Raw genomic sequence first — 25,740 nt, 5'->3', positions numbered from 1 at the left:
TACAGTTCTTCCTTCGCCTTTAGGTTTGACAGCATGCGCAAAGAGCAAAGCACAAAATGTTCCTTAATGAAACCTCCTGAACCTCCTCAAAATGTATTTTGTTCATGTACAAGCAACAAAGCTGTTGTTGTGGTAGACATTCTGACATTGCAAAGAAGAAATTCTAAAGAAAAATGTTACAAGTCCACTCAAAGTGTTCTAGTCACTACAGTGTTTCCCTACCTCTAAATCAAGTACTTATTTCAACCCAAACCTTTTCCTCTAAATCTTACCAAATCTGGTTTGTGCCTTAGCCAAGTCAAACCTGCTGACTGGCAGTTTATAATGGAAGGAAGAAGGCAGATCAGACATGTATCATATTGAAAAGCGGTTCCACACGATGGTACTCATTCAGCAAGCGTTATATTAGACATTTCTTCATAAAACCTACTTTAGCAGTTTTTACAAAGATTCTAACATTCACCAATGCTTATCTGGTATTGAATACAGAATGTAAATGGTTTGTATTGTTTGTAATGTAGGAACACTTGACTGCTGACATGCTTGGTCAAAATTATAGATTTTTCTGATTTCTTAAATTTTACAGTTGTATAGTAGACTTAAATTACAATAACATACTTTTTTTTTTTGTATTTTGGTCTTTTTGGTCTCTGCTGACCAAGACCTCAGATGTAATAAAACAACAGAAAAAAATAACATGCCTCCATACTGCTTGTGCGATGTCATCCAAATGTCCGCAAGCCCCGACATTCATATTCGACTTGAAACAAGGTCATTTACATCATGTTTTAAGCCTAAGAGTCCGCTGATATCTTCTTACGAGGTGCATTAACAGAAAGGACTAAAACAGTCTTTTAATGGGTCATACGGGAAGCCGGGTCAGAATCATGACAGTTTTAAAATAAATACACACAACACACTTCAGTTTGCATCAATTATATTTACTGGGAGCCATTCAACTATCCATGCCATCCAATAATCAGTGGTTTATCATGGTGTTTACGGGCTCACAATGAGCCTGTTTCTGCACCTAGTCTGCTCGCACTTTTGTGCTCTCGTTTGAGCTTTCATTTTTCACATCATGCCTCATGGCAGAGAGAATTGCATAAAGTGAGGTGTATAGGGAACCACTCGAGACACCATTGGTGTCCTTGTTTGTCAGCCGTGACATTGTGAAATCAATATGTATTTCTTTAATTAAACTTGTTTGTTTCCCTTGATTGTAAATTGTAGGCCAACTGCAGAAACCCCATGAGACTATATTAAAACTAAACAATTAATAAACAACAGGGATTTGCAACATCTTCCGACATTTGGTTTCCCTAAGACAGTGTTTATCCGACGCAAAGATGCATGAAAACTCAGTATGCTACTTATGAGTGCAGTTAAGTCTTAGATGAGAGAGTGCTTGCAATGAAAGTGAAGCACTGGTATTTTCTTTTAGGGTGTGACTGAGTTGTGCCCTACAGCTCATGTGGAGCTGTTACTACAGCACAGAGTCGAGGAAGCCAACACCTTTATCAGAGTGGTTACGAAGGGTTTAAACAAGTACCGACAGTTCCAATTCTGTCAGAACAAGAAATCTGCTTTAACTCCTGACGTTCACTCAGCTGCAACCTGACAGTAAAGGAACAGAGATCCAAGGTTTTAAACTTTTGCTTAAAATGTACTTGAAGCATTTAAAAGGGTGCATGTGTAACTTCATTTAATAAATAGAAACACTGAATTTTGGTGATCATAGCAAACTATGGCAACAGAGTGTGAAGTATAGTCCTCGGGTGCCCACAAGTTGCAGGTCTGAACACATAAACAACAGGGTGGTGGAATTATACAAATAACTCTGGAATTTAAGACTCTTAGTGTAGAACTTTATCTACTAATCCTTTATTTTCCTCCCCCTTTTTCCTTGTCACTTCTAAATCTTGTAATGACTCTTTTAGTTTAGTGGTGTTTTACTTTTAGTTTTCATTTGAAATGCCCATTCCGTATTAGACAGCTTTACTCTCTGTGTAATTCAGTAAGTAAAGACTGCAGCGAACCTCCTGCAAAACCAGTTTCCTCTTGAAAGTTATTAACTCATCTACTACTGTAATGTTACTTCTAAATCTGAAATTGCTTTTGTTGAAGGTGCAACTATATTAGAAATCTAATTGAAAGGCAAAACCCCACCCACCAACAAAAGCAACACCACTACGAGTGATGAAAATATCTAACCCTGTTACAATATGGTAAAAGTGTACATCCAAAAAGTTGTTGTTTTTCCACCCCTGGTGGTTTTTAGTCATGCAGATAGTTTTGGATTAGTCATCAGAAAGAATTGAAGAAGGAATAGATTTATAAATTATTTTTTATGTCCCAGATATTAAAGGGGACATAGCATGCCCATTTTACCACAAGTTGATATGGTTCCTTGGGGTCTTAATGAAATGTCTGTAACATACTTTGGTCAAAATACCACAAGGATCATTTAAAACAGCACCCTTTTTACCCTGTATAAAACAGCCCTCCACAGAGCGACCTGTTTTGAGTGCCTGTTCCTTTAAATGCTAATGAGCCAGCTCCCCTCCCCTCTCCCCCCATGATTTTAAACGATATAAATTACATATTTTATATGATATAAATTATCAAATATGCATCCCATACTTTGTATTCCCTTGTTGTCCTGGAGTTTTAATTTTCCCAATCACATAATTAAATGTCCCCTCTGCCCATCCACTACAAGCACACAAGCAGACAGACAGAGAGAGAAAGAGAGGGGTGGGGGGCTAGAAGACCATCATTTACCCCGAACCCCGACATTCAACGGGTACAACAACAAGCGGAGAAAGCAGAATCGCGGGCTGACCTTATATATACAGTCTATGGGGCTGACCAGCGGAGAAATGCTCGTCCCGTGTGAACAGCCAGGCGGCTGCGTGCTGGAAGAACGGCGCTGCGCTGCCTCGCAGCGGCGCGTCAGTGTACCCGGCGTAACTACTGTACCCCGGCGTAACTACTGTACCCGGCGGAACTACTGTAACCGGCGGAACTACTGTAACCCGCGTACAGTAGAGCTGAACACTGCGGAAGTCTTCCACACAGCTGGCAGTGTGGAAGACCGCTGCGGGCAGCGCAGCGCCGTTCTCCACGCGCAGCCGCCTGGCTGTTCACAGGACGAGCATTTCTCCGCGCTGGTCAGCCCCATAGACTGTACATATAAGGTCAGCCCGCGATTCTGCTTTCTCCGCTTGTTGTTGTACCCGTTGAATGTCGGGGTTCGGGGGTTACAGTAGCGCTGAACACTGCGGAAGTCCTCCACACTGCCGGCTGTGTGGCGCTGACACAAATTCCAGCTCACGCACGGGAGAGTGAGCGGTCGCGCCCGAGCAGCTGCTGCAGCCTCCCAGTCCCAACGATCCAGACAAATGCCACATGTGAGTGAATCGCGGGCTGACCAGCGGAGAAATGCTCGTCCCGTGGGAACAGCCAGGCTGCGTGCTTGGGAACGGCGCTGCGCTGCCTCGCAGCCTCCGGTGTAAACCCGAATGCACGAGTGTGGGGGACGGGGGTGGGGTGGGCCAAGACCATGTAGGGAGACTTCCAGTTCCTTGTTACGAAACAATACCCAGGAAGCGCAATCGAGTCGCTCAAGCATGACGTTTCTGACTTAGAGGAACTATAACAAAACGCGCGAGTGTTTTTTCCCCAGAGTTTTTGGGTTGGTAGACATGCCAGATACCCACATTAACCTGTAGAAGCACTAACAAAGTGGAATTTGCATGCTATGTCCCCTTTAAACTTATTAGATTTAACTCAACAGTGACGATTATTTTTGTTTGCATCTTATATAACTTATTGAAGTTAGTTTTATTACCAGCCAAAGAGGTTATGTTTTTGCACCAGTCCATTTGTTTGTTTGTTTGTTTGTCAGCAGGATTACAGAAAAAAACATGGTAGAAATATGGTACATGGGCCAATAAAGGCCCCATTTTGTTTGTGGACAAATGGGCAGATGCAAGAATTATTTCACCACTTTTTTAACATTGTGATATTTGACTTTTCACAAATTCCATTCATTCATTTATAGATCTTGATGAAAATAAAACAGGCACATTTAGGGAACTGATGTCTATGAGTGTGTACAAGTTGGAGTAGCTTGAACGATTTTAAGTCCCACTCTAGATATAGTTTGATGAATCCAGAATCACAAAAAGGTTGGGAGACAAAGGAGTTAAAAAGGATCATAAAGAATAATCGAATCTCAACTTATATAATGTCTCAGAAATGACAAGGGTCAGTGGCAAGCGAATAAGCAAAGGTTTTTCCATAAGGATCACAGAGACAGCACTTTTAAAATAAACTCAGATGGACTTTATATGAAGCTACGCTTTTCCAAATTTGAATGTGATGTGGTTATTTATTTAGAAGCATCATGCAAATCCTGTTGTCTTTAGGAAAGAAATGTATTTACATTAAACATATCCAGCAGCAACTGGCCAGAATGTGTTGTGCAAATCTTGTGAAATGTTACCAATTTCAACTGTAAATGTATTTATATTGCATCAATATTGCAAAACGATAAAAGGCAATCGAAAGGCGACTATATTACCACACCCGACCCCCTTACTCCTCCAGCCACACACCGCTCTCAAGAAGAGCCCCCAGATAATGAAGTCAAGATTTCTTTTTTTTATCTCAACATGTCTTCCCTCCCCTCTTACCCTGGGCCATGATGCCATTCCTCTCTTACCTTTTGGGTGTGTCGAGCCCGGATCACTTTACAGGGGTGGTACTCTTACCTGTCCAACAGGCTCAGCTGCTCCATGCCAAATCTACGTGCAAGTGCACCTTCCAGGATGCAGTTAATTGGTGGAGGGATGAGGAGGAGGTGCAGAGAAGGTGGAGCTTACTGGGACCTCCTCCGCAGTAGAGGCAGATAAAAACCCAATGCAGACTGGAAGAGGATACTTAGAGGGACTTGACTCACCTCTTAGTGTGCTCCACTGCTCTGCCAAATATCTCTCTCTTTCTGTCTGCTCCCCCCTTTACTCTGTGAATCTGTTCAGAAAAGCCATGTCGTACGGCTCTAGTACCAGGGTCAGCATGGGTTCCGTCCGTACAGGAGGAGGAGGAGGAGGAGGAGGAGGAGGAGGAAGAAGATCTTTTCCTCACAATCTGCTATAGTGAAGGGGGGGTCAGTCCGGCAAAGCTTTTCCTCTGGCTCAATGCTTAAGTCAAGCATGGGAGGCAGTGCTTATGGAGCTGGTGGTGGTGGTGGTAGTTATGGTGGGGGTGGTTTTGGTGGTGGTTTTGGTGGTGGTGGTGGTTTTGGTGGTGGTGGTGGTTACGGAGGTGGTGGTGGTGGTGGAGGTGGTAGTGTTCTTTTTTCTTCCGGCGGTGCTTATGGTAGCTTTGGCATGGTGTGGTGGGGGCATGATAGCTCCTACGACCGCAAATGTCCACGCAACCAGAGCCTGCTGAGGCTCCTGAACTTCTCTTCATTGACCCCCGACATTTCGATTGTCCTGCATCAAGAGAAAAATCAGATCAGGGTCTAAACAACCGTCAGCCAGCTTCATTGACAAGGTAAGTGTCCCTTTGGTCACTGAAACAGCTTATGTCTTAATGTCCCGCCACCTGCACTTCAAAATCTTAAATGTGTTTGATGCTTTAACTCTTGTTGAACAATAGATGCTGATATGAAATGAACTGGGTAAAATTAAATATTAGTAGGGATGGATACACTACACACAGAGTTAATTGGTTTGTGTAAGTGTGGATAGCTGCAACATGCTGTCTCTAAACGGCCACCTGGGCTCATTAAATATTACACAGCAACTGATCCCGACGTGGATGATAGCCACACTGTGGTCCTAGCTAGAGCTAGCTCTGAAAACCAAAACTACTAATCATAATATTATTAGCATGAATTAAATGTTGTCAGCTATACTGTGCATTGTCTCACTTATCCACTGAAATTGAAAGCAGACCACTGTACCTTTAATTTATTTTTGACCATAATCCGCCACTTGCCAGCTGCCTCTGTGTGGAGCGAGAGTCAGGAACATTAGAGTTAGAGTCTCAAGTGACTGGTCCCTCTCAGTTTGAGGGGAGAAAGGGATCAGGTTATCGCAACTCCATTCCCATGGAGGCAAGGCTTGACAAGCTTTCAACAGTGATGCAGGAAGTGGACTTCAAATATTTGCAATGCACGCATAATGCTTACACTTCAAACGATATTTTCATTGCATGCATTATTTATCATACATGGCAATACAACGATACAATAATTGAGCTCGTAATCTCACCCAGCTGCGCTTTCTTGGGTAATTGACATTCTTGTTCATAAGATGAGGGACCTTTTCTCTCTGTTACAAATGAAGAACAAGTTAACCACACCCTACACAAGAAAATGCTCAGTTAGCTTTCCCTGTGTCGTGTGTGTGTCTACCACACCTGGCCCTGTCCTCACACAAGGGATCTGTCTTCCATCTGTATGCTGAAATGATCTGCCAAACTAAATATTCAGATCATTACAGGTCGTAGTAGTGGTCACAATGGGGGAGAAAATATCAAAGTTTGAATTAAGGGTTCAATTAAATATTTTTAGAAATGCTTATCACATGTTATATCTTTAAAGCATCCTCACTCAACTGGCGGTAATTGAGTTCAGGCAAGAAGAATTAGTTTGCTGAGGGATGAGGCAGGCAAGTTCACACAGCGAAAGTTTTCTTCCCGGAGGCGAGGGTGCGGTAATGCCAGAGCTTTAAGGGGAGGGGGCTGAGGTGTGGCAAGGCGCACCTCATCTGGGCATTTACATGCACACACGATCACACACACACACACACACACACACACACACACACACACACACACACACACACACACACACACACACAAAAACCTGTAACTCTGATGACAGAGCAACGCAGCCTACATACAGCTTCTCTATGCAAATGCAAGGAAGACATATGGAGCAGATTCTTTCAGTTCTCCAGTGACGCCCACAGAACCAAAAGTCTCTGGCCTGAAAGGCATTGGTTATTACAAGAGCCTTTAGAGTGGTAAAGTCACACATATAGGTGTGGCTCGATGGATCATGTGAGTAAAGTAAAATAAGGATGTCAAACATTCCTGTTTTCCTGGAGAGAAGTAAGCCAAATCATGAATAAAAGGGACAGCTAATATAATCTATCCTGAGGCCGTCTGCATCTGCACGAAGAGGGGGTTGGGATTTATGGAAACTTTTATGAGTGGAACACGGACAAGAGAGCAAAATGAGAGAAGAAGAAGAATGGAAGTAAAGAAAACGGCTGTGTTAGCTAAAAGGAGGGTGCTGCTGTTTCATGCACTGATGCTGCCTCCTCCTGTCCTCCTGCACTCATGCCACATAGCAGGTGCCCATGGCTATTTGCCTTTCCTATTAGATTTTTTTATTTGCAGTTATGATAAAATGGTCATATTCCAAGCAATATCTTTATCCAGCTGTTGGTGAATCTTAACTTCTGAAATGATTTTTACCTTTTAGGTGCGATTCCTGGAGCAGCAGAACAAAATGCTGGAGACCAAGTGGAGCCTGCTGCAGGAGCAGACCACCTCCCGCTCCAACATCGACGCCATGTTCGAGGCCTACATCGCCAACCTGCGCAGACAGCTGGATGGACTCGGCAACGAGAAGGTCAAGCTGGAGGGAGAGCTGAAAAACATGCAGGGACTGGTGGAGGATTTCAAGAACAAGTGAGTTCACACCAGGGAAGGAATCCAAGTGTGTGGTGTCTTTGAACAGACCTACAGGACTTGATTTCTACATTAATTTTCCGTCAGCTCATTCTTCCTCCATTTGTTTGCATCAGATATGAAGATGAAATCAACAAGCGTGCTGGTGTGGAAAATGAGTTTGTGCTCCTCAAGAAGGTGAGAGAAATCCTGCAATCATTAAGCCAGGCATTCCAGCTTCAAGGATGGATCATTGCTTTTCCTCCAAACCATCACCAATGCAGAACACTTCCTTCTTCTCCACTTACAGGATGTAGACGGTGCCTACATGAACAAAGTTGAGCTAGAGGCCAAGGTTGATGCCCTTCAGGATGAGATTAACTTCCTCAGAAGTGTCTACGAGGCGGTAAGCTAAATAAACCACACCTCAGTCCTGTTAGGTCTGTTGTTTCATGTATGCAACCAGCGGAGACAGATAACCAAATAAAACACAAACAATAGTAACAGATTTCAGTCGTGCCTCTACTCATACTTTCAATATAATACTTTTAATAATTACTGTTGTCTCTTCTTCAGGAACTGAATGAACTCCAGGGACAGATCAAGGACACTTCAGTCATTGTGTCGATGGACAACAGCCGCAACCTTGACATGGATGCTATTGTGGCTGACGTCAAGGCACAGTATGAGGACATCGCTAAACGCAACCGTGCCGATGCGGAATCCTGGTATCAGCAGAAGGTAGGTAGATAGAGACAGCAATCATACCAACAACTCCAATATGAAACACACATACCTACAAAAATGTCTGTGGAGCCTGTAATAATAGTTATTTTTCATCGTGTTCCTTCAGTTCCAGGAGATGGAGAGCAATGCTGGCTCGGCCGGAGAAGACCTCCGCAACACTAAGAGTGAGATTGCTGAGCTCAACCGTATGATTTCACGCCTCCAGAATGAGATTGAGTCAGTCAAGGGACAGGTAAGCTCACAGTTACACGTGGTTTACCTTGAGCTCAGTTGAGTTATAGACTTATCATCTATGCACAAAATATTCAAAATGATGCAGGCTTCCAGAACATGTTAAAAACCAGATGAACATGTAGAAATATCACACCTGAAACCTCTGCCAACTTTCCAACTTCTCAGCGTGGCAACCTGGAGGCCCAGATCGCTGAGGCTGAGGAGCGTGGTGAGCTGGCTGTCAAGGACGCCAAGGCCCGTATCAGGGACCTAGAAGAGGCCCTGCAGAGAGCCAAACAGGACATGACCCGCCAGGTCCGTGAGTACCAGGAGCTCATGAATGTCAAGCTGGCTCTAGATATTGAGATTGCTACCTACAGGAAGCTACTGGAAGGAGAGGAGGACAGGTAAATGCTACTTTGGACTCACAAAACATTTCATCTTCGAAAAACAATGAGAGAGTGCATTGAATCTCATTGTGAGGGCAGCAACGTCAACAGCTCAGATTTCCATGTACTCTGCAGAATTACCGCCGGTCCTGTAAGTGCAACCGTCCATATGCAGAGCACAAGCAGCAGCTTTGGTAAGTATTGACCTATGTCTTTACAACTCAGATAATTTCTACACAAGTTCTATGGTATTCATGGTAAATCTAACAACTGGGGATGGGTAGGCCATTAGTAAAGCTATCAATTGAGTTGATGTGTACTTAACTAATCTCATTCTCATCACCAGGTGGTGGTGGTGGCGGCGGCGGCGGTGGCGGCGGGGGCTACGGAGGCGGCGGCGGCGGCTACGGAGGCGGCGGCGGCTACGGAGGCGGCGGGGCGGCTATGGAGGCGGCGGCAGCAGCGGCTTTGGAGGCGGCAGCAGCAGCGGCTTTGGAGGCGGCATGAGCATGGGAGGAGGCGGCATGAGCATGGGAGGAGGCGGGATGTCATCATCAAGATCCTCCTCCACCTATTCCTCGTCTGTCCGCCGTCAATGAAAACAGCAGTTGTCTTCATCTCCTATCTTCGTCTACCCTCATTTTGTTTTCTTCCTCATGCCCCATTCATAAACGCTTCTATAAATCCCACCACCACTCTCCCTGCACACACAGAGCAGTCTCTGCTCCATTCAACCATTTACCACTATAGCAGATCCATGTAATGGTAGAGCTCTCTGTTGCATTTGGCTCCTGTGTGGCTGCTCTTTGGCACCACATTCTCACAAAGTCAGAGATTACATTCAAGTACAGGCAGAGATTGTATGTAAAAGCATCAGATATGTGAGTCAGTCTTCTTCTTTGATCAGTCAGCCAGGCTGTCTTTTTGGTTGTTGGATATGCGTTGTTGTGTAGACAGAGATACTTGTAGTATCATGGCAGATTCCTTATATGCAACAATCATTGCACACAAAAAGACAACAGTGTGCCTTAAGATTTGCACAGAAGGAGAAGTGGGTGTTGTGCTATGTCTTGAATTCATGAGGTTTTCATTGCAGGCAAGCATATGTAGTGTCACACCTGTAACTTTCCTTCTTCTAATGTCTCATCTGCTGTCACATACGTCAATCTTTGTGCATCTTGGACATCATCAAAAGCAGCCACATATAACACTTTTTGGGGATCCTCTTTTCATCTCCTGTCAGGAGAGAAAATGAGCTCTCCGCTCAGCATTTTAACGGTGTTTATTACTTAATTTCCATTTTTCACCTCTGAATAAAAAACATGCTAAGGCTGACTGTAAATAAATCAGATTTATTGTGAATTTGTACCACCAAAACATCTTGAATAAATCTGTTCATATTTGGCAGATTCTCTTCGTTCTTATTGAATACTGTTTGTTCTTTTAAACTAGAACTCTGTATTTGCATAAACATGGTTACATTATCCTAACCGGCTTGATGATCCATGTGAAATATTACTCTTGAGTAGAGTTGGTAAGAGTACAGTTATAGTCTTCTGTTATAAATAAAAATTTACAAAAGAAATTCATAATATTCTAACTTAACTTTATGGATTGTCTACTTGAAAAACACATTATGCTTTAATCAGAATCAGGTTTAATTGCCAAGCAGGTTTATACATATAAGGAATTTGCTGTGGTGTATTTGTATAAAGTATAAATATTGAAAATAGTATAATGATTTTCAAATAGCATTAAGTGTGTAGAAGAAGAGTGTAGATGCAAACAAGACAGAGCTGCTAACGCTTAAAATAGACTACATGATATCAGCCCGAGTGTAGCCCCAATGCCTCACAAAATCCTATACTAAAGAGAGTTTGATTTTTCTTTAATCTTCAATTCATGACCAGACCTCATGACCCCACATCACAATATTATTACTGGATCCTACATTGCATGAGAGATGATAATAATCTTACATCTGGCAACGTTGCCCCTGTGTGTGTGTGTGTGTCTGTGCTCACAATGTGAGTCAGAAAATAACATGTATCATTAAAAATGCATTTTCTCGAGAATACCAAGGCCCTATAGGTCTATAGACTCGAACAAAAGCTGATATCGATTTTTTTAAGTATTATGATCATATGCTAAGAATTACATCAATTAAATAAAGCTTATTAAGACTAACCAGTCATTTGTCATATAGTGATATCGTAATGATTCACGATATATTTATTTCAATATCAAAATTATATTGTTGCCTGTTTGGGATCTATACACTGCACACATGGTACATGTCACCGGTCTATTCTTTTCATTGTTTCATTGTATTTTGTACCCTCTATAAATACACATTTGTCAGATTATTATCATCTCTGACATCACACAAACATAAAACACTCACTGTGGATCAAATACATACAATAACGTGGGTACATTTAGCAAAGAGGAATCATTCATGTTCTCATTGAGATGTTAGAACCTTTTAAAGGAAGATATGTTTCTCAGCTTGGAAGATACAATCCTCTGACTTGCATTTCAATCGTCATCAGTCTGCACATTTGAAGAGGGATGAATTGACACGCCTTAAGTAAAACTAGATTGCCTCCTGGTGGCTGCCAGCAGTACAGGTCATTGTACATCGATCGTATCACACTGATGTAGAAGCTTACATTTTTCCTTTGGGTTCAATCATGAATCATAGAGAGACACACCAATTTCTATACTATGAGCACAATAATAATAATAATAATAATAACTGCAGATTTGAGAGAGAGAGGAGAGACAAGGAGGCAGCTTTTCATCTCTTCATCTCTTCATTCATACCTTATATTCTACAACCTTATATTTTACTCATCTTTTGTTTATTTGTTTATTACCTCACACATCCCCTGTGTTTCAGGAGTCTGATTTCCACCTACAGCTCGCAGTCCTCCTCTCAGAGGAGAAATTCACAGTCTGTGAGCTGCTGCTCCACTTTTAATGTTGAAAACATGTTTGCAAAATGCACCTTTCTCATCTCAAAGACTCCTCAATGAAACCTTTACAAAAATCTGGATAAAATATCATATCCAATTTGAACTAGTGGGATTTGAAGAAACCGACTCTTACTGAGAAGTAAAAGCTATTTCTTTCATTCAGGGACTCCACACAGTAAATCCACACAGGAGGCGTCTGCATTTTTACTCGACCATCTCACACAAGTCTGATGGAATAAACTCAGTCCAGGTGTCTGCTGCACAAAAAGTGTATTTAATTTTCTTTCACAACTAGTTGAAAAAAAACTCTAATTGGAAAAAGAAGACTTACAGTTTTTAGGAGAACTTTAAGTTTTTTCATTTTACAACAGGGGGATTTCAAGGATCACAGAGACAGCACTTTTAAAATAAACTCAGTTGGACTTTATATGAAGCTACGCTTTTCCAAATTTGAATGTGATGTGGTTATTTATTTAGAAGCATCATGCAAATCCTGTTGTCTTTAGGAAAGAAATGTATTTACATTAAACATATCCAGCAGCAACTGGCCAGAATGTGTTGTGCAAATCTTGTGAAATGTTACCAATTTCAACTGTAAATGTATTTATATTGCATCAATTTTGCAAAACGATAAAAGGCAATCGAAAGGTGACTATATTACCACACCCGACCCCCTTACTCCTCCAGCCACACACCGCTCTCAAGAAGAGCCCCCAGATAATGAAGTCAAGATTTCTTTTTTTTATCTCAACATGTCTTCCCTCCCCTCTTACCCTGGGCCATGATGCCATTCCTCTCTTACCTTTTGGGTGTGTCGAGCCCGGATCACTTTACAGGGGTGGTACTCTTACCTGTCCAACAGGCTCAGCTGCTCCATGCCAAATCTACGTGCAAGTGCACCTTCCAGGATGCAGTTAATTGGTGGAGGGATGAGGAGGAGGTGCAGAGGAGGTGGAGCTTACTGGGACCTCCTCCGCAGTAGGAGGCAGATAAAAACCCAATGCAGACTGGGAGAAGATACTTAGAGGGACTTGACTCACCTCTTAGTGTGCTCCACTGCTCTGCCAAATATCTCTCTCTTTCTGTCTGCTCCCCCCTTTACTCTGTGAATCTGTTCAGAAAAGCCATGTCGTACGGCTCTAGTACCAGGGTCAGCATGGGTTCCGTCCGTACAGGAGGAGGAGGAGGAGGAGGAGGAAGAAGATCTTTTCCTCACACCATATAGTGGTGAAGGGGGCCTGTGTCCGGCAAGCTTTTCCTCCGGCTCAATGCTTGCTTTGCCATGGGAAAGTGGTGGTGCGGTGGAGCTGGTGTGTGGTGGTAGTTATGGTGGGGGTGGTTATGGTGGTGTGGTAGTGGTTTTGGTAGTGGTGGTGGTTTTGGTAGTGGTGGTGGTGGTTTTGGTGGTGGTGGTGGTTACGGAGGTGGTGGTGGTGGTGGTGGTGGTAGTGTTCTTTTTTCTTCCGGCGGTGCTTATGGTAGCTTTGGCGGTGGTGGTGGGGGTATGATGGCCCCCACGATCGCAAATGTCCAATGCAACCAGAGCCTGCTGGCTCCCCTGAACCTTCAGATTGACCCCGACATCTCGATTGTCCGTACCGAAGAGAAAAATCAGATCAGGGGTCTAAACAACCGCTTCGCCAGCTTCATTGACAAGGTAAGTGTCCCTTTGGTCACTGAAACAGCTTATGTCTTAATGTCCCACACCATTTCAAAATCTTAAATGTGGTTTTCAGAGTGTTTTTAACTCTTGTTGAACAATAGATGCTGATATGAATGAACTGGCAAATGAAATATTAGTAGGGATGGATACACTACACACAGAGTTAATTGGTTTGTGTAAGTGTGGATAGCTGCAACATGCTGTCTCTAAACGGCCACCTGGGCTCATTAAATATTACAGAGCAACTGATACCGACGGATGATAGCCACACTGTGTCCTAGCTAGAGCTAGCTCTGAAAACCAAAACTACTAATCATAATATTATTAGCGTGAATTAAATTTTGTCAGCTATACTGTGCATTGTCTCACTTATCCACTGAAATTGAAAGCAGACCACTGTTCCCTTTAATTTATTTTTGACCATAATCCGCCACTTGCCAGCTGCCTCTGTGTGGAGCGAGAGTCAGGAAACATTAGAGTTAGAGCTCAAGTGACTGGTCCCTCTCAGTTTGAGGGGAGAAAGGGATCAGGTTATCAACCCCATTCCCATGGCAGCAAGGCTTGACAAGCTTTCAACAGTGATGCAGGAAGTGGACTTCAAATATTTGCAGCCTTACCTACAATGCTTACACTTCAAACGATATTTTCATTGCATGCATTATTTATCATACATGGCAATACAACGATACAATAATTGAGCTCGTAATCTCACCCAGCTGCGCTTTCTTGGGTAATTGACATTCTTGTTCATAAGATGAGGGACCTTTTCTCTCTGTTACAAATGAAGAACAAGTTAACCACACCCTACACAAGAAAATGCTCAGTTAGCTTTCCCTGTGTCGTGTGTGTGTCTACCACACCTTATCTGTCCTCACACAAGGGATCTGGTCTTCCATCTGTATGAAATGATTCACAACTAAATATTCAGATCATTACAGGTCGTAGTAGTGGTCACAATGGGGGAGAAAATATCAAAGTTTGAATTAACAGTTCAATTAAATATTTTTATGAAATGCGATTACATGTTATATCTTTAAAGCATCCTCACTCAACTGGCGGTAATTGAGTTCAGGCAAGAAGAATTAGTTTGCTGAGGGATGAGGCAGGCAAGTTCACACAGCGAAAGTTTTCTTCCCGGAGGCGAGGGTGCGGTAATGCCAGAGCTTTAAGGGAAGGGGCAAGGCTGAGGTGTGGCAAGGCGCACCTCATCTGGGCATTTACATGCACACACGATCACACACACACACACAAAACCTGTAACTCTGATGACAGAGCAACGCAGCCTACATACATCTTCTCTATGCAAATGCAAGGAAGACACATGGAGCAGATTCTTTCAGTTCTCCAGTGACGACAGAACCAAAAGTCTCTGGCCTGAAAGGCATTGGTTATTACAAGAGCCTTTAGAGTGGTAAAGTCATACATAGGTGTGGCTCGATGGATCATGTGAGTAAAGTAAAATAAGGATGTCAAACATCTCTGTTTTCCTGGAGAGAAGTAAGCCAAATCATGAATAAAAGGGACAGCTAATATAATCTATCCTGAGGCCGTCTGCATCTGCACGAAGAGGGGGTTGGGATTTATGGAAACTTTTATGAGTGGAACACGGACAAGAGAGCAAAATGAGAGAAGAAGAAGAATGGAAGTAAAGAAAACGGCTGTGTTAGCTAAAAGGAGGGTGCTGCTGTTTCATGCACTGATGCTGCCTCCTCCTGTCCTCCTGCACTCATGCCACATAGCAGGTGCCCATGGCTATTTGCCTTTCCTATTAGATTTTTTTATTTGCAGTTATGATAAAATGGTCATATTCCAAGCAATATCTTTATCCAGCTGTTGGTGAATCTTAACTTCTGAAATGATTTTTACCTTTTAGGTGCGATTCCTGGAGCAGCAGAACAAAATGCTGGAGACCAAGTGGAGCCTGCTGCAGGAGCAGACCACCTCCCGCTCCAACATCGACGCCATGTTCGAGGCCTACATCGCCAACCTGCGCAGACAGCTGGATGGACTCGGCAACGAGAAGGTCAAGCTGGAGGGAGAGCTGAAAAACATGCAGGGACTGGTGGAGGATTTCAAGAACAAGTGAGTTCACACCAGGGAAGGAATCCAAGTGTGTGGTGTCTTTGAACAGACCTACAGGACTTGATTTCTACATTAATTTTCTCCGTCAGCTCATTCTTCCCTCCAGCCCATTTGTTTGCATCAGATATGAAGATGAAATCAACAAGCGTGCTGGTGTGGAAAATGAGTTTGTGCTCCCCAAGAAGGTGAGAGAAATCCTGCAATCATTAAGCCAGGCATTCCAGCTTCAAGGATGGATCATTGCTTTTCCTCCAAACCATCACCACAATGCAGAACACTTCCTTCTTTCCTCCACTTACATGTAGACGGTGCCTACATGAACAAAGTTGAGCTAGAGGCCGCTGCTGATGCCCTCAGGATGAGAGATTAACTTCAGAAGTGTCTACGAGGCGGTAAGCTAAATAAACCACAACAGTCCTGTTAGGTCTGTTTCATGTATGCAACCAGCGGAGACAGATAACCAAATAAAACACAAACACAGTAACAGATTTCAGTCGTGCCTCTACTCACTTTCAATATAATTTTTAATAATTACTGTTGTCTCTTCTTCAGGAACTGAATGAACCTAGACAGATCACACACTTCAGTCATTGTGTCGATGGACAACAGCTTTAACCCCTTGACATGGATGCTATTGTGGCTGACGCCACGCATGCATGAGGACATCACAACGCAACCGTGCTGATGCGAATCCTGGTATCAGCAGAAGGTAGGTAGATAGAGACAGCAATCATAAATAACCCAATATGAAACACACATACCTACAAAAATGTCTGTGGAGCCTGTAATAATAATTATTTTTCATCGTGTTCCTTCAGTTCCAGGAGATGGAGACCAATGCCGGCTCGGCCGGAGAAGACCTCCGCAACACTAAGACTGAGATTGCTGAGCTCAACCGTATGATTTCACGCCTCCAGAATGAGATTGAGTCAGTCAAGGGACAGGTAAGCTCACAGTTACACGTGGTTTACCTTGAGCTCAGTTGAGTTATAGACTTATCATCTATGCACAAAATATTCAAAATGATGCAGGCTTCCAGAACATGTTAAAAACCAGATGAACATGTAGAAATATCACACCTGAAACCTCTGCCAACTTTCCAACTTCTCAGCGTGGCAACCTGGAGGCCCAGATCGCTGAGGCTGAGGAGCGTGGTGAGCTGGCTGTCAAGGACGCCAAGGCCCGTATCAGGGACCTAGAAGAGGCCCTGCAGAGAGCCAAACAGGACATGACCCGCCAGGTCCGTGAGTACCAGGAGCTCATGAATGTCAAGCTGGCTCTAGATATTGAGATTGCTACCTACAGGAAGCTACTGGAAGGAGAGGAGGACAGGTAAATGCTACTTTGGACTCACAAAACATTTCATCTTCGAAAAACAATGAGAGAGTGCATTGAATCTCATTGTGAGGGCAGCAACGTCAACAGCTCAGATTGCTCATTTATGTACTCTCTGCAGAATTAACCGTCAACCTGTAAGTGCAAACTGGCCCATATGCAGAGCACAAGCAGCTTAAAAGTATTGACCTATGTCTTTGCCAACTCAGATAATTTCTACACAAGTTCTATGGTATTCATGGTAAATCTAACAACTGGGGATGGGTAGGCCATTAGTAAAGCTTAATAATTGAGCTGCTGGATATGTGTACTTAACTAATCTCATTCTCATCACCAGGTGGTGGTGGTGGCGGCGGCGAAGTGTGGCGGCGGCCACGGAGGCGGCGGCGGTGGCGGCGCAGGATGGCGGCGGCGCGGCTATGGAGGCGTGGCGGCAAGCATGGAGGCGGGCGGCATGAGCGGCTTTGAGGCGGCAAGCAGCGGCTTGGAGGCGGCATGAGCATGGGAGGAGGCGGCATGAGCATTGGAGGGAGGCGGATGTCATCATCAAGATCCTCCTCCTCCTATTCCTCGCCTGTCCGGCCAATGAAAACAGCAGTTGCTCCTCATTCCCTATCTTCGTCTACCTCATTTTGTTTTCTTCCTCATGCCCTATCTATAAACGCTTCAAGTAAATCCCACCACCACTCTCCTGCACACACAGAGCAGTCTCTGCTCCATTCAACCATTTACCACTATAGCAGATCCATGTAATGGTAGAGCTCTCTGTTGGTTTGGCTCCTGTGTGCTGCTGTTTGGCACCACATTCTGCAAAGTCAGAGATTACATTCAAGTACAGAGAGATTGTATGTAAGCATCAGATATGTGAGTCAGTCTTTTGACTGGTCAGCCAGGCTGTCTCTGGTTGCTGATATGCTGTTGTGTAGACAAGAGGATACTTGTAGTATCATGGCAGAGAATCCTTACAAGGCAACAATCATTGCACACAAAGACAACATGTTCTTTTTACAGATTTCACAGAAGGAGAAGTGGGTGTTGTGCTAAGTGTCTTAAATTCAAGGAGGTTTTCACAGAAAGCATATGTGTAGTGTCACACCTGTAACTCTTCCTTCTTCTAATGTCTCATCTGCTGTCACATACGTCATCTTGTATTTTGACACATCATCAAAAGTACACATATAACACTTTTTGGGGATCCTTCTTTTCATCTCCCTATCAGAGAAAATGAGCTCTCCGCTTCAGCATTTTAACGTGTTTATTGATTTTCTAATTTCCATTTTCACCCTGAATAAAAACATGGCTAAGGCTGACTGTAACAAACTAGATTTATTGTGAATTTGTACACTCAAAACATCTTGAATAAATCTGTTCATATTTGGCAGATTCTCTTCGTTCTTATTGAATACTGTTTGTCTTTTTAACCAGAACTCTGTATTTGCATAAACATGGTTACATTATCCTAACCGGCTTGATGATCCATGTGAAATATTACTCTTGAGTAGAGTTGGTAAGAGTACAGTTATAGTCTTCTGTTATAAATACAAATTTACAAAAGAAATTCATAATATTCTAACTTAACTTGTATGGATTGTCTACTTGAAAAACACATTAAGGTCTTTTAATCAGAATCAGGTTTAATTGCTACAGGTTTATACATATAAGGAATATTGTGGTATTTGTATAGAAGTATAAATATTGAAAATAGTATAATGATTTTCAAATAGCATTAAGTGTGTAGAAGAAGAGTGTAGATGCAAACAAGACAGAGTTGCTAACGCTGGGGTTTGATTTGTTATGATATCAGCCCGAGGTAGCCCTGCCTCAATGCCTCACAAAATCCTATACTAAAGAGAGTTTGATTTTTCTTTTTAATCTTCAATTATATGACTGAGATCTCATGACCCCACATCACAATATTATTACTGATCCTACATTGTACAGAGATGATAATAATCTTACATCTGGCAACGTTGCCCCTGTGTGTGTGTGTGTCTGTGTCACAATGAAGTCAGAAAATAACATGCATCATTAAAAATGCATTTTCCGAGGTATCACTGCGTCCTATAGGTCTATAGACTCGAACAAAAGCTGATATCGATTTTTTTTTTAAGTATTATGATCATATGCTAAGAATTACATCAATTAAATAAAGCTTATTAAGACTAACCAGTCATTTGTCATAGTGATATCGTAATGATTCACTTATATATTTGCCTTCAATACTGCACTTATATTGTTGCCTGTTTGGGATCTACACTGCACACATGGTACATGTCACCCTCTATTCTTTTCATTGTTTGATTGTATTTTGTACCCTCTATAAATACACATTTGTCAGATTGTTATCATCTCTGACATCACACAAACATAAAACACTCACTGTGGATCAAATACAATAACGTGGGTACATTTAAAGAGGAATCATTCCATGTTCTCATTGAGATGTTAGAACCTTTTAAAGGAAGATATGTTTCAGCTTGAAGATACAATCCTCTGACTTGCATTTCAATCGTCATCAGTCTGCACATTTGAAGAGGGAGCCTTAAGGAAAACTAGATCGCTCCTGGTGGCTGCCAGCAGCATGCAGAGGTCATTGTACAGATCGGGATTACACTGATGTAGAAGCTAGGTTTTTCCTTTGGGTTCAATCATGAATCATAGAGAGACACACCAATTTCTATACTATGAGCACAATAATAATAATAATAATAATAACTGCAGATTTGAGAGAGAGAGGAGAGACAAGGAGGCAGCTTTTCATCTCTTCATCTCTTCATTCATACCTTATATTCTACAACCTTATATTTTACTCATCTTTTGTTTATTTGTTTATTACCTCACACATCCCCTTCGTTTCAGGAGTCTGATTTCCACCTACAGCTCGCAGTCCTCCTCTCAGAGGAGAAATTCACAGTCTGTGAGCTGCTGCTCCACTTTTAATGTTGAAAACATGTTTGCAAAATGCACCTTTCTCATCTCAAAGACTCCTCAATGAAACCTTTACAAAAATCTGGATAAAATATCATATCCAATTTGAACTAGTGGGATTTGAAGAAACCGACTCTTACTGAGAAGTAAAAGCTATTTCTTTTCATTCAGACTCAACAGCAAATCCAATAATAGAGGCGTCTGCATTTTGACTTGACCATCTCACATGTCTGATGTGTGAATGTAACTCTGTCCAGGTGTCTGCTGCTGCACAAAAAGTGTGTATTTAATTTTCTTTTCACAACTAGTTGAAAAAACTCTAATTTAAAAAGAATTACCTCTACAGTTTTTAGGAGAACTTTAAGTTTTTTCATTTTACAACAGGGGGTTTTCAAGGATCACAGAGACAGCACTTTTAAAATAAACTCAGTTGGACTTTATATGAAGCTACGCTTTTCCAAATTTGAATGTGATGTGGTTATTTATTTAGAAGCATCATGCAAATCCTGTTGTCTTTAGGAAAGACATGTATTTACATTAAACATATCCAGCAGCAACTGGCCAGAATGTGTTGTGCAAATCTTGTGAAATGTTACCAATTTCAACTGTAAATGTATTTATATTGCATCAATATTGCAAAACGATAAAAGCAAGCACCGAAAGGTGACTATATTGTCACACCTGACCCCTTACTCCTCCAGCTAATAACTGCCTCAAGAAGAGCCCCCAGATAATGAAGTCAAGATTTCTTTTTTTTATCTCAACATGTCTTCCCTCCCCTCTTACTTGGGCCATGATGCCATTCCTCTCTTACCTTTTGGGTGTGTCGAGCCCGGATCACTTTACAGGGGTGGTACTCTTACCTGTCCAACAGGCTCAGCTGCTCCATGCCAACCCATGCAAGTGCACCCTTCCCAGGAGCTTAATTGGTGGAGGGATGAGGAGGAGGCAGAGGAGGTGATCTTACTGGGACCTCCTCTCAGGGTAGGAGGCAGATAAAACCCAATGCAGACTGGGGAGAAGATACTTAGAGGGACTCGACCTACCTCTTAGTGTGCTCTGACTGCTCAAGCCAAATATCTCTCTCTTTTCTGTCTGCTCCCCTTTACTCTGTGAATCTGTTCAGAAAAGCCATGTCGTACGGCTCTAGTACCAGGGTCAGCATGGGTTCCGTCCGTACAGGAGGAGGAGGAGGAGGAGAGAGGAAGATCTTTTTCCTCACAATCTGCTATAGTGAAGGGGGGGTCAGTCCGGCAAAGCTTTTCCTCCGGCTCAATGCTTAAGTCAGGCATGGGAGGCGGTGGTGCTTATGGAGCTGGTGGTGGTGGTGGTAGTTATGGTGGGGGTGGTTATGGTGTTTGGTGGTGGTGGTGGTGGTTTTGGTGGTGTGCGGTGGTGGTTACGGAGGGTGCGTGCGTGGTAGTGTTCTTTTTTCTTCCGGCGGTGCTTATGGTAGCTTTGGCGGTGGTGGTGGGGGTATGATGGCCCCCACGATCGCAAATGTCCAATGCAACCAGAGCCTGCTGGCTCCCCTGAACCTTCAGATTGACCCCGACATCTCGATTGTCCGTACCGAAGAGAAAAATCAGATCAGGGGTCTAAACAACCGCTTCGCCAGCTTCATTGACAAGGTAAGTGTCCCTTTGGTCACTGAAACAGCTTATGTCTTAATGTCCCACACCATTTCAAAATCTTAAATGTGGTTTTCAGAGTGTTTTTAACTCTTGTTGAACAATAGATGCTGATATGAATGAACTGGGTAAAATGAAATATTAGTAGGGGATGGATACACTACACACAGAGTTAATTGGTTTGTGTAAGTGTGGATAGCTGCAACATGCTGTCTCTAAACGGCCACCTGGGCTCATTAAATATTACAGAGCAACTGATCCCGACGTGGATGATAGCCACACTGTGGTCCTAGCTAGAGCTAGCTCTGAAAACCAAAACTACTAATCATAATATTATTAGCATGAATTAAATGTTGTCAGCTATACTGTGCATTGTCTCACTTATCCACTGAAATTGAAAGCAGACCACTGTACCTTTAATTTATTTTTGACCATAATCCGCCACTTGCCAGCTGCCTCTGTGTGGAGCGAGAGTCAGGAAACATTAGAGTTAGAGTCTCAAGTGACTGGTCCCTCTCAGTTTGAGGGGAGAAAGGGATCAGGTTATCAACCCCATTCCCATGGCAGCAAGGCTTGACAAGCTTTCAACAGTGATGCAGGAAGTGGACTTCAAATATTTGCAATGCATCGCATAATGCTTACACTTCAAACGATATTTTCATTGCATGCATTATTTATCATACATGGCAATACAACGATACAATAATTGAGCTCGTAATCTCACCCAGCTGCGCTTTCTTGGGTAATTGACATTCTTGTTCATAAGATGAGGGACCTTTTCTCTCTGTTACAAATGAAGAACAAGTTAACCACACCCTACACAAGAAAATGCTCAGTTAGCTTTCCCTGTGTCGTGTGTGTGTCTACCACACCTTATCTGTCCTCACACAAGGGATCTGGTCTTCCATCTGTATGAAATGATTCACAACTAAATATTCAGATCATTACAGGTCGTAGTAGTGGTCACAATGGGGGAGAAAATATCAAAGTTTGAATTAACAGTTCAATTAAATATTTTTATGAAATGCGATTACATGTTATATCTTTAAAGCATCCTCACTCAACTGGCGGTAATTGAGTTCAGGCAAGAAGAATTAGTTTGCTGAGGGATGAGGGGCAGTGTGTTCACACAGCCAAAGTTTTTCCCGGAGGCGAGGGTGCGGTAATGCCAGAGCTTTGGGCGAAGGCGTGCCGAGGTGTGGCAAGGCGCACCTCATCTGGGCATTTACATGCACACACGATCACACACACACACAAAACCTGTAACTCTGATGACAGAGCAACGCAGCCTACATACATCTTCTCTATGCAAATGCAAGGAAGACACATGGAGCAGATTCTTTCAGTTCTCCAGTGACGACAGAACCAAAAGTCTCTGGCCTGAAAGGCATTGGTTATTACAAGAGCCTTTAGAGTGGTAAAGTCATACATAGGTGTGGCTCGATGGATCATGTGAGTAAAGTAAAATAAGGATGTCAAACATCTCTGTTTTCCTGGAGAGAAGTAAGCCAAATCATGAATAAAAGGGACAGCTAATATAATCTATCCTGAGCCCGTCTGCATCTGCACGAAGAGGGGGTTGGGATTTATGGAAACTTTTATGAGTGGAACACGGACAAGAGAGCAAAATGAGAGAAGAAGAAGAATGGAAGTAAAGAAAACGGCTGTGTTAGCTAAAAGGAGGGTGCTGCTGTTTCATGCACTGATGCTGCCTCCTCCTGTCCTCCTGCACTCATGCCACATAGCAGGTGCCCATGGCTATTTGCCTTTCCTATTAGATTTTTTTATTTGCAGTTATGATAAAATGGTCATATTCCAAGCAATATCTTTATCCAGCTGTTGGTGAATCTTAACTTCTGAAATGATTTTTACCTTTTAGGTGCGATTCCTGGAGCAGCAGAACAAAATGCTGGAGACCAAGTGGAGCCTGCTGCAGGAGCAGACCACCTCCCGCTCCAACATCGACGCCATGTTCGAGGCCTACATCGCCAACCTGCGCAGACAGCTGGATGGACTCGGCAACGAGAAGGTCAAGCTGGAGGGAGAGCTGAAAAACATGCAGGGACTGGTGGAGGATTTCAAGAACAAGTGAGTTCACACCAGGGAAGGAATCCAAGTGTGTGGTGTCTTTGAACAGACCTACAGGACTTGATTTCTACATTAATTTTCCGTCAGCTCATTCTTCCTCCATTTGTTTGCATCAGATATGAAGATGAAATCAACAAGCGTGCTGGTGTGGAAAATGAGTTTGTGCTCCTCAAGAAGGTGAGAGAAATCCTGCAATCATTAAGCCAGGCATTCCAGCTTCAAGGATGGATCATTGCTTTTCCTCCAAACCATCACCAATGCAGAACACTTCCTTCTTCTCCACTTACAGGATGTAGACGGTGCCTACATGAACAAAGTTGAGCTAGAGGCCAAGGTTGATGCCCTTCAGGATGAGATTAACTTCCTCAGAAGTGTCTACGAGGCGGTAAGCTAAATAAACCACAACAGTCCTGTTAGGTCTGTTGTTTCATGTATGCAACCAGCGGAGACAGATAACCAAATAAAACACAAAACAATAGTAACAGATCAGTCACACTCTACCATACTTCTACTATAATTTTAATAATTACTGTTGTTCCTTCTTCAGGAACTGAATGAACTCCAGGGACAGATCAAGGACACTTCAGTCATTGTGTCGATGGACAACAGCCGCAACCTTGACATGGATGCTATTGTGGCTGACGTCAAGGCACAGTATGAGGACATCGCTAAACGCAACCGTGCTGGGATGCGAATCCTTGGTATCAGCAGAAGGTAGGTAGATAGAGACAGCAATCATACCAACTCCAATATGAAACACACATACCTACAAAATGTCTGTGGAGCCTGTAATAATAATTATTTTTCATCGTGTTCTTCAGTTCAGGAGATGGAGACTTAAATGTTTGGTTTCGGCCGGAGAAGACCTCCGCAACACTAAGACTGAGATTGCTGAGCTCAACCGTATGATTTCACGCCTCCAGAATGAGATTGAGTCAGTCAAGGGACAGGTAAGCTCACAGTTACACGTGGTTTACCTTGAGCTCAGTTGAGTTATAGACTTATCATCTATGCACAAAATATTCAAAATGATGCAGGCTTCCAGAACATGTTAAAAACCAGATGAACATGTAGAAATATCACACCTGAAACCTCTGCCAACTTTCCAACTTCTCAGCGTGGCAACCTGGAGGCCCAGATCGCTGAGGCTGAGGAGCGTGGTGAGCTGGCTGTCAAGGACGCCAAGGCCCGTGATTTCAGGACCTAGAAGAGGCCCTGCAGAGAGCCAAACAGGACATGACCCGCCAGGTCCGTGAGTACCAGGAGCTCATGAATGTCAAGCTGGCTCTAGATATTGAGATTGCTACCTACAGGAAGCTACTGGAAGGAGAGGAGGACAGGTAAATGCTACTTTGGACTCACAAAACATTTCATCTTCGAAAAACAATGAGAGAGTGCATTGAATCTCATTGTGAGGGCAGCAACGTCAACAGCTCAGATTGCTCATTTATGTACTCTCTGCAGAATTACCGCCGGTCCTGTAAGTGCAACCGTCCATATGCAGAGCACAAGCAGCAGCTTTGGTAAGTATTGACCTATGTCTTTACAACTCAGATAATTTCTACACAAGTTCTATGGTATTCATGGTAAATCTAACAACTGGGGATGGGTAGGCCATTAGTAAAGCTATCAATTGAGTTGATATGTGTACTTAACTAATCTCATTCTCATCACCAGGTGGTGGTGGTGGCGGCGGCGGCGGTGGCGGCGGCTACGGAGGCGGTGGCGGCTATGGAGGCGGCGGCGGCGGCTATGGAGGCGCGCCACATGGAGGCTAAGTGGCAGCAGCTTGAGGCAGCAGCAGCGGCTTGGAGGCGAAGAGGCTGGGAGGAGGCAGGAGTGAGCATGGGAGGAGGCGGGATGCCATCATCAAGATCCTCCCTCCTCCTATTCCTCGCTCTGTCCGCCGCCAATGAAAACAGCAAAGCCAGCTCCCACTTCCTATCTTCGTCTACCCTCATTTTGTTTTCTTCCTCATGCCCCATTCATAA

General features: G+C 43.2%; 3 protein-coding genes and 1 pseudogene across 3 annotated transcripts; all 4 read left to right on the top strand.

Annotated features, from left to right (window-relative positions):
* Nucleotides 1–4,994: 4,994 nt before the first annotated feature.
* LOC118111099 (intermediate filament protein ON3-like) lies at nucleotides 4,995–9,668 on the top strand. The gene is given in 11 exon segments (XM_035159431.2): nucleotides 4,995–5,533; nucleotides 5,535–5,565; nucleotides 7,508–7,716; nucleotides 7,833–7,893; nucleotides 8,006–8,101; nucleotides 8,272–8,436; nucleotides 8,549–8,674; nucleotides 8,842–9,062; nucleotides 9,180–9,238; nucleotides 9,391–9,479; nucleotides 9,482–9,668. Coding segments are annotated over 11 exon segments (1,548 nt in total). The 5' UTR covers nucleotides 4,995–5,204; the 3' UTR covers nucleotides 9,644–9,668.
* A 3,771-nt stretch (nucleotides 9,669–13,439) lies between these two features.
* Nucleotides 13,440–16,382, top strand: LOC118110687 (keratin, type II cytoskeletal 8-like). The gene is made up of 4 exons (XM_047340182.1): nucleotides 13,440–13,679; nucleotides 15,559–15,767; nucleotides 15,892–15,952; nucleotides 16,320–16,382. The coding sequence occupies exons 1-4, from the start codon at nucleotides 13,527–13,529 to the stop codon at nucleotides 16,380–16,382; spliced, it is 486 nt and encodes a 161-aa protein (XP_047196138.1). The 5' UTR covers nucleotides 13,440–13,526.
* Nucleotides 16,383–16,423: 41 nt separating this feature from the next.
* LOC124851976 (intermediate filament protein ON3-like) lies at nucleotides 16,424–17,132 on the top strand. Its single transcript, XM_047340431.1, has 3 exons — nucleotides 16,424–16,476; nucleotides 16,586–16,711; nucleotides 16,879–17,132. The coding sequence occupies exons 2-3, from the start codon at nucleotides 16,595–16,597 to the stop codon at nucleotides 17,101–17,103; spliced, it is 342 nt and encodes a 113-aa protein (XP_047196387.1). The 5' UTR covers nucleotides 16,424–16,476; nucleotides 16,586–16,594; the 3' UTR covers nucleotides 17,104–17,132.
* A 4,379-nt stretch (nucleotides 17,133–21,511) lies between these two features.
* On the top strand, nucleotides 21,512–25,527 carry LOC118110688 (annotated as a pseudogene).
* Nucleotides 25,528–25,740: the final 213 nt, after the last annotated feature.

Source organism: Hippoglossus stenolepis, chromosome 6 (assembly GCF_022539355.2).
Source record: "Hippoglossus stenolepis isolate QCI-W04-F060 chromosome 6, HSTE1.2, whole genome shotgun sequence".
NCBI lineage: Eukaryota > Metazoa > Chordata > Actinopteri > Pleuronectiformes > Pleuronectidae > Hippoglossus > Hippoglossus stenolepis.
Note: the sequence above shows the minus strand (reverse complement) of the source record. Positions and strands in the feature narration are given on the sequence as shown.

What these genes read in the sequence shown, in the direction of transcription:
- LOC118110687 (XM_047340182.1), top strand. Translation starts at nt 13,527, where the DNA reads ATGATGGCCCCCACGATCGCAAATGTCCAATGCAACCAGAGCCTGCTG. An exon ending in TCGCCAGCTTCATTGACAAG is followed by an intron (nt 13,680 to 15,558) that starts GTAAGTGTCCCT and finishes TTTACCTTTTAG; the next exon opens with GTGCGATTCCTGGAGCAGCA. An exon ending in AGTTTGTGCTCCCCAAGAAG is followed by an intron (nt 15,953 to 16,319) that starts GTGAGAGAAATC and finishes TCTCTTCTTCAG; the next exon opens with GAACTGAATGAACCTAGACA.
- LOC124851976 (XM_047340431.1), top strand. Translation starts at nt 16,595, where the DNA reads ATGGAGACCAATGCCGGCTCGGCCGGAGAAGACCTCCGCAACACTAAG. An exon ending in TTGAGTCAGTCAAGGGACAG is followed by an intron (nt 16,712 to 16,878) that starts GTAAGCTCACAG and finishes CCAACTTCTCAG; the next exon opens with CGTGGCAACCTGGAGGCCCA.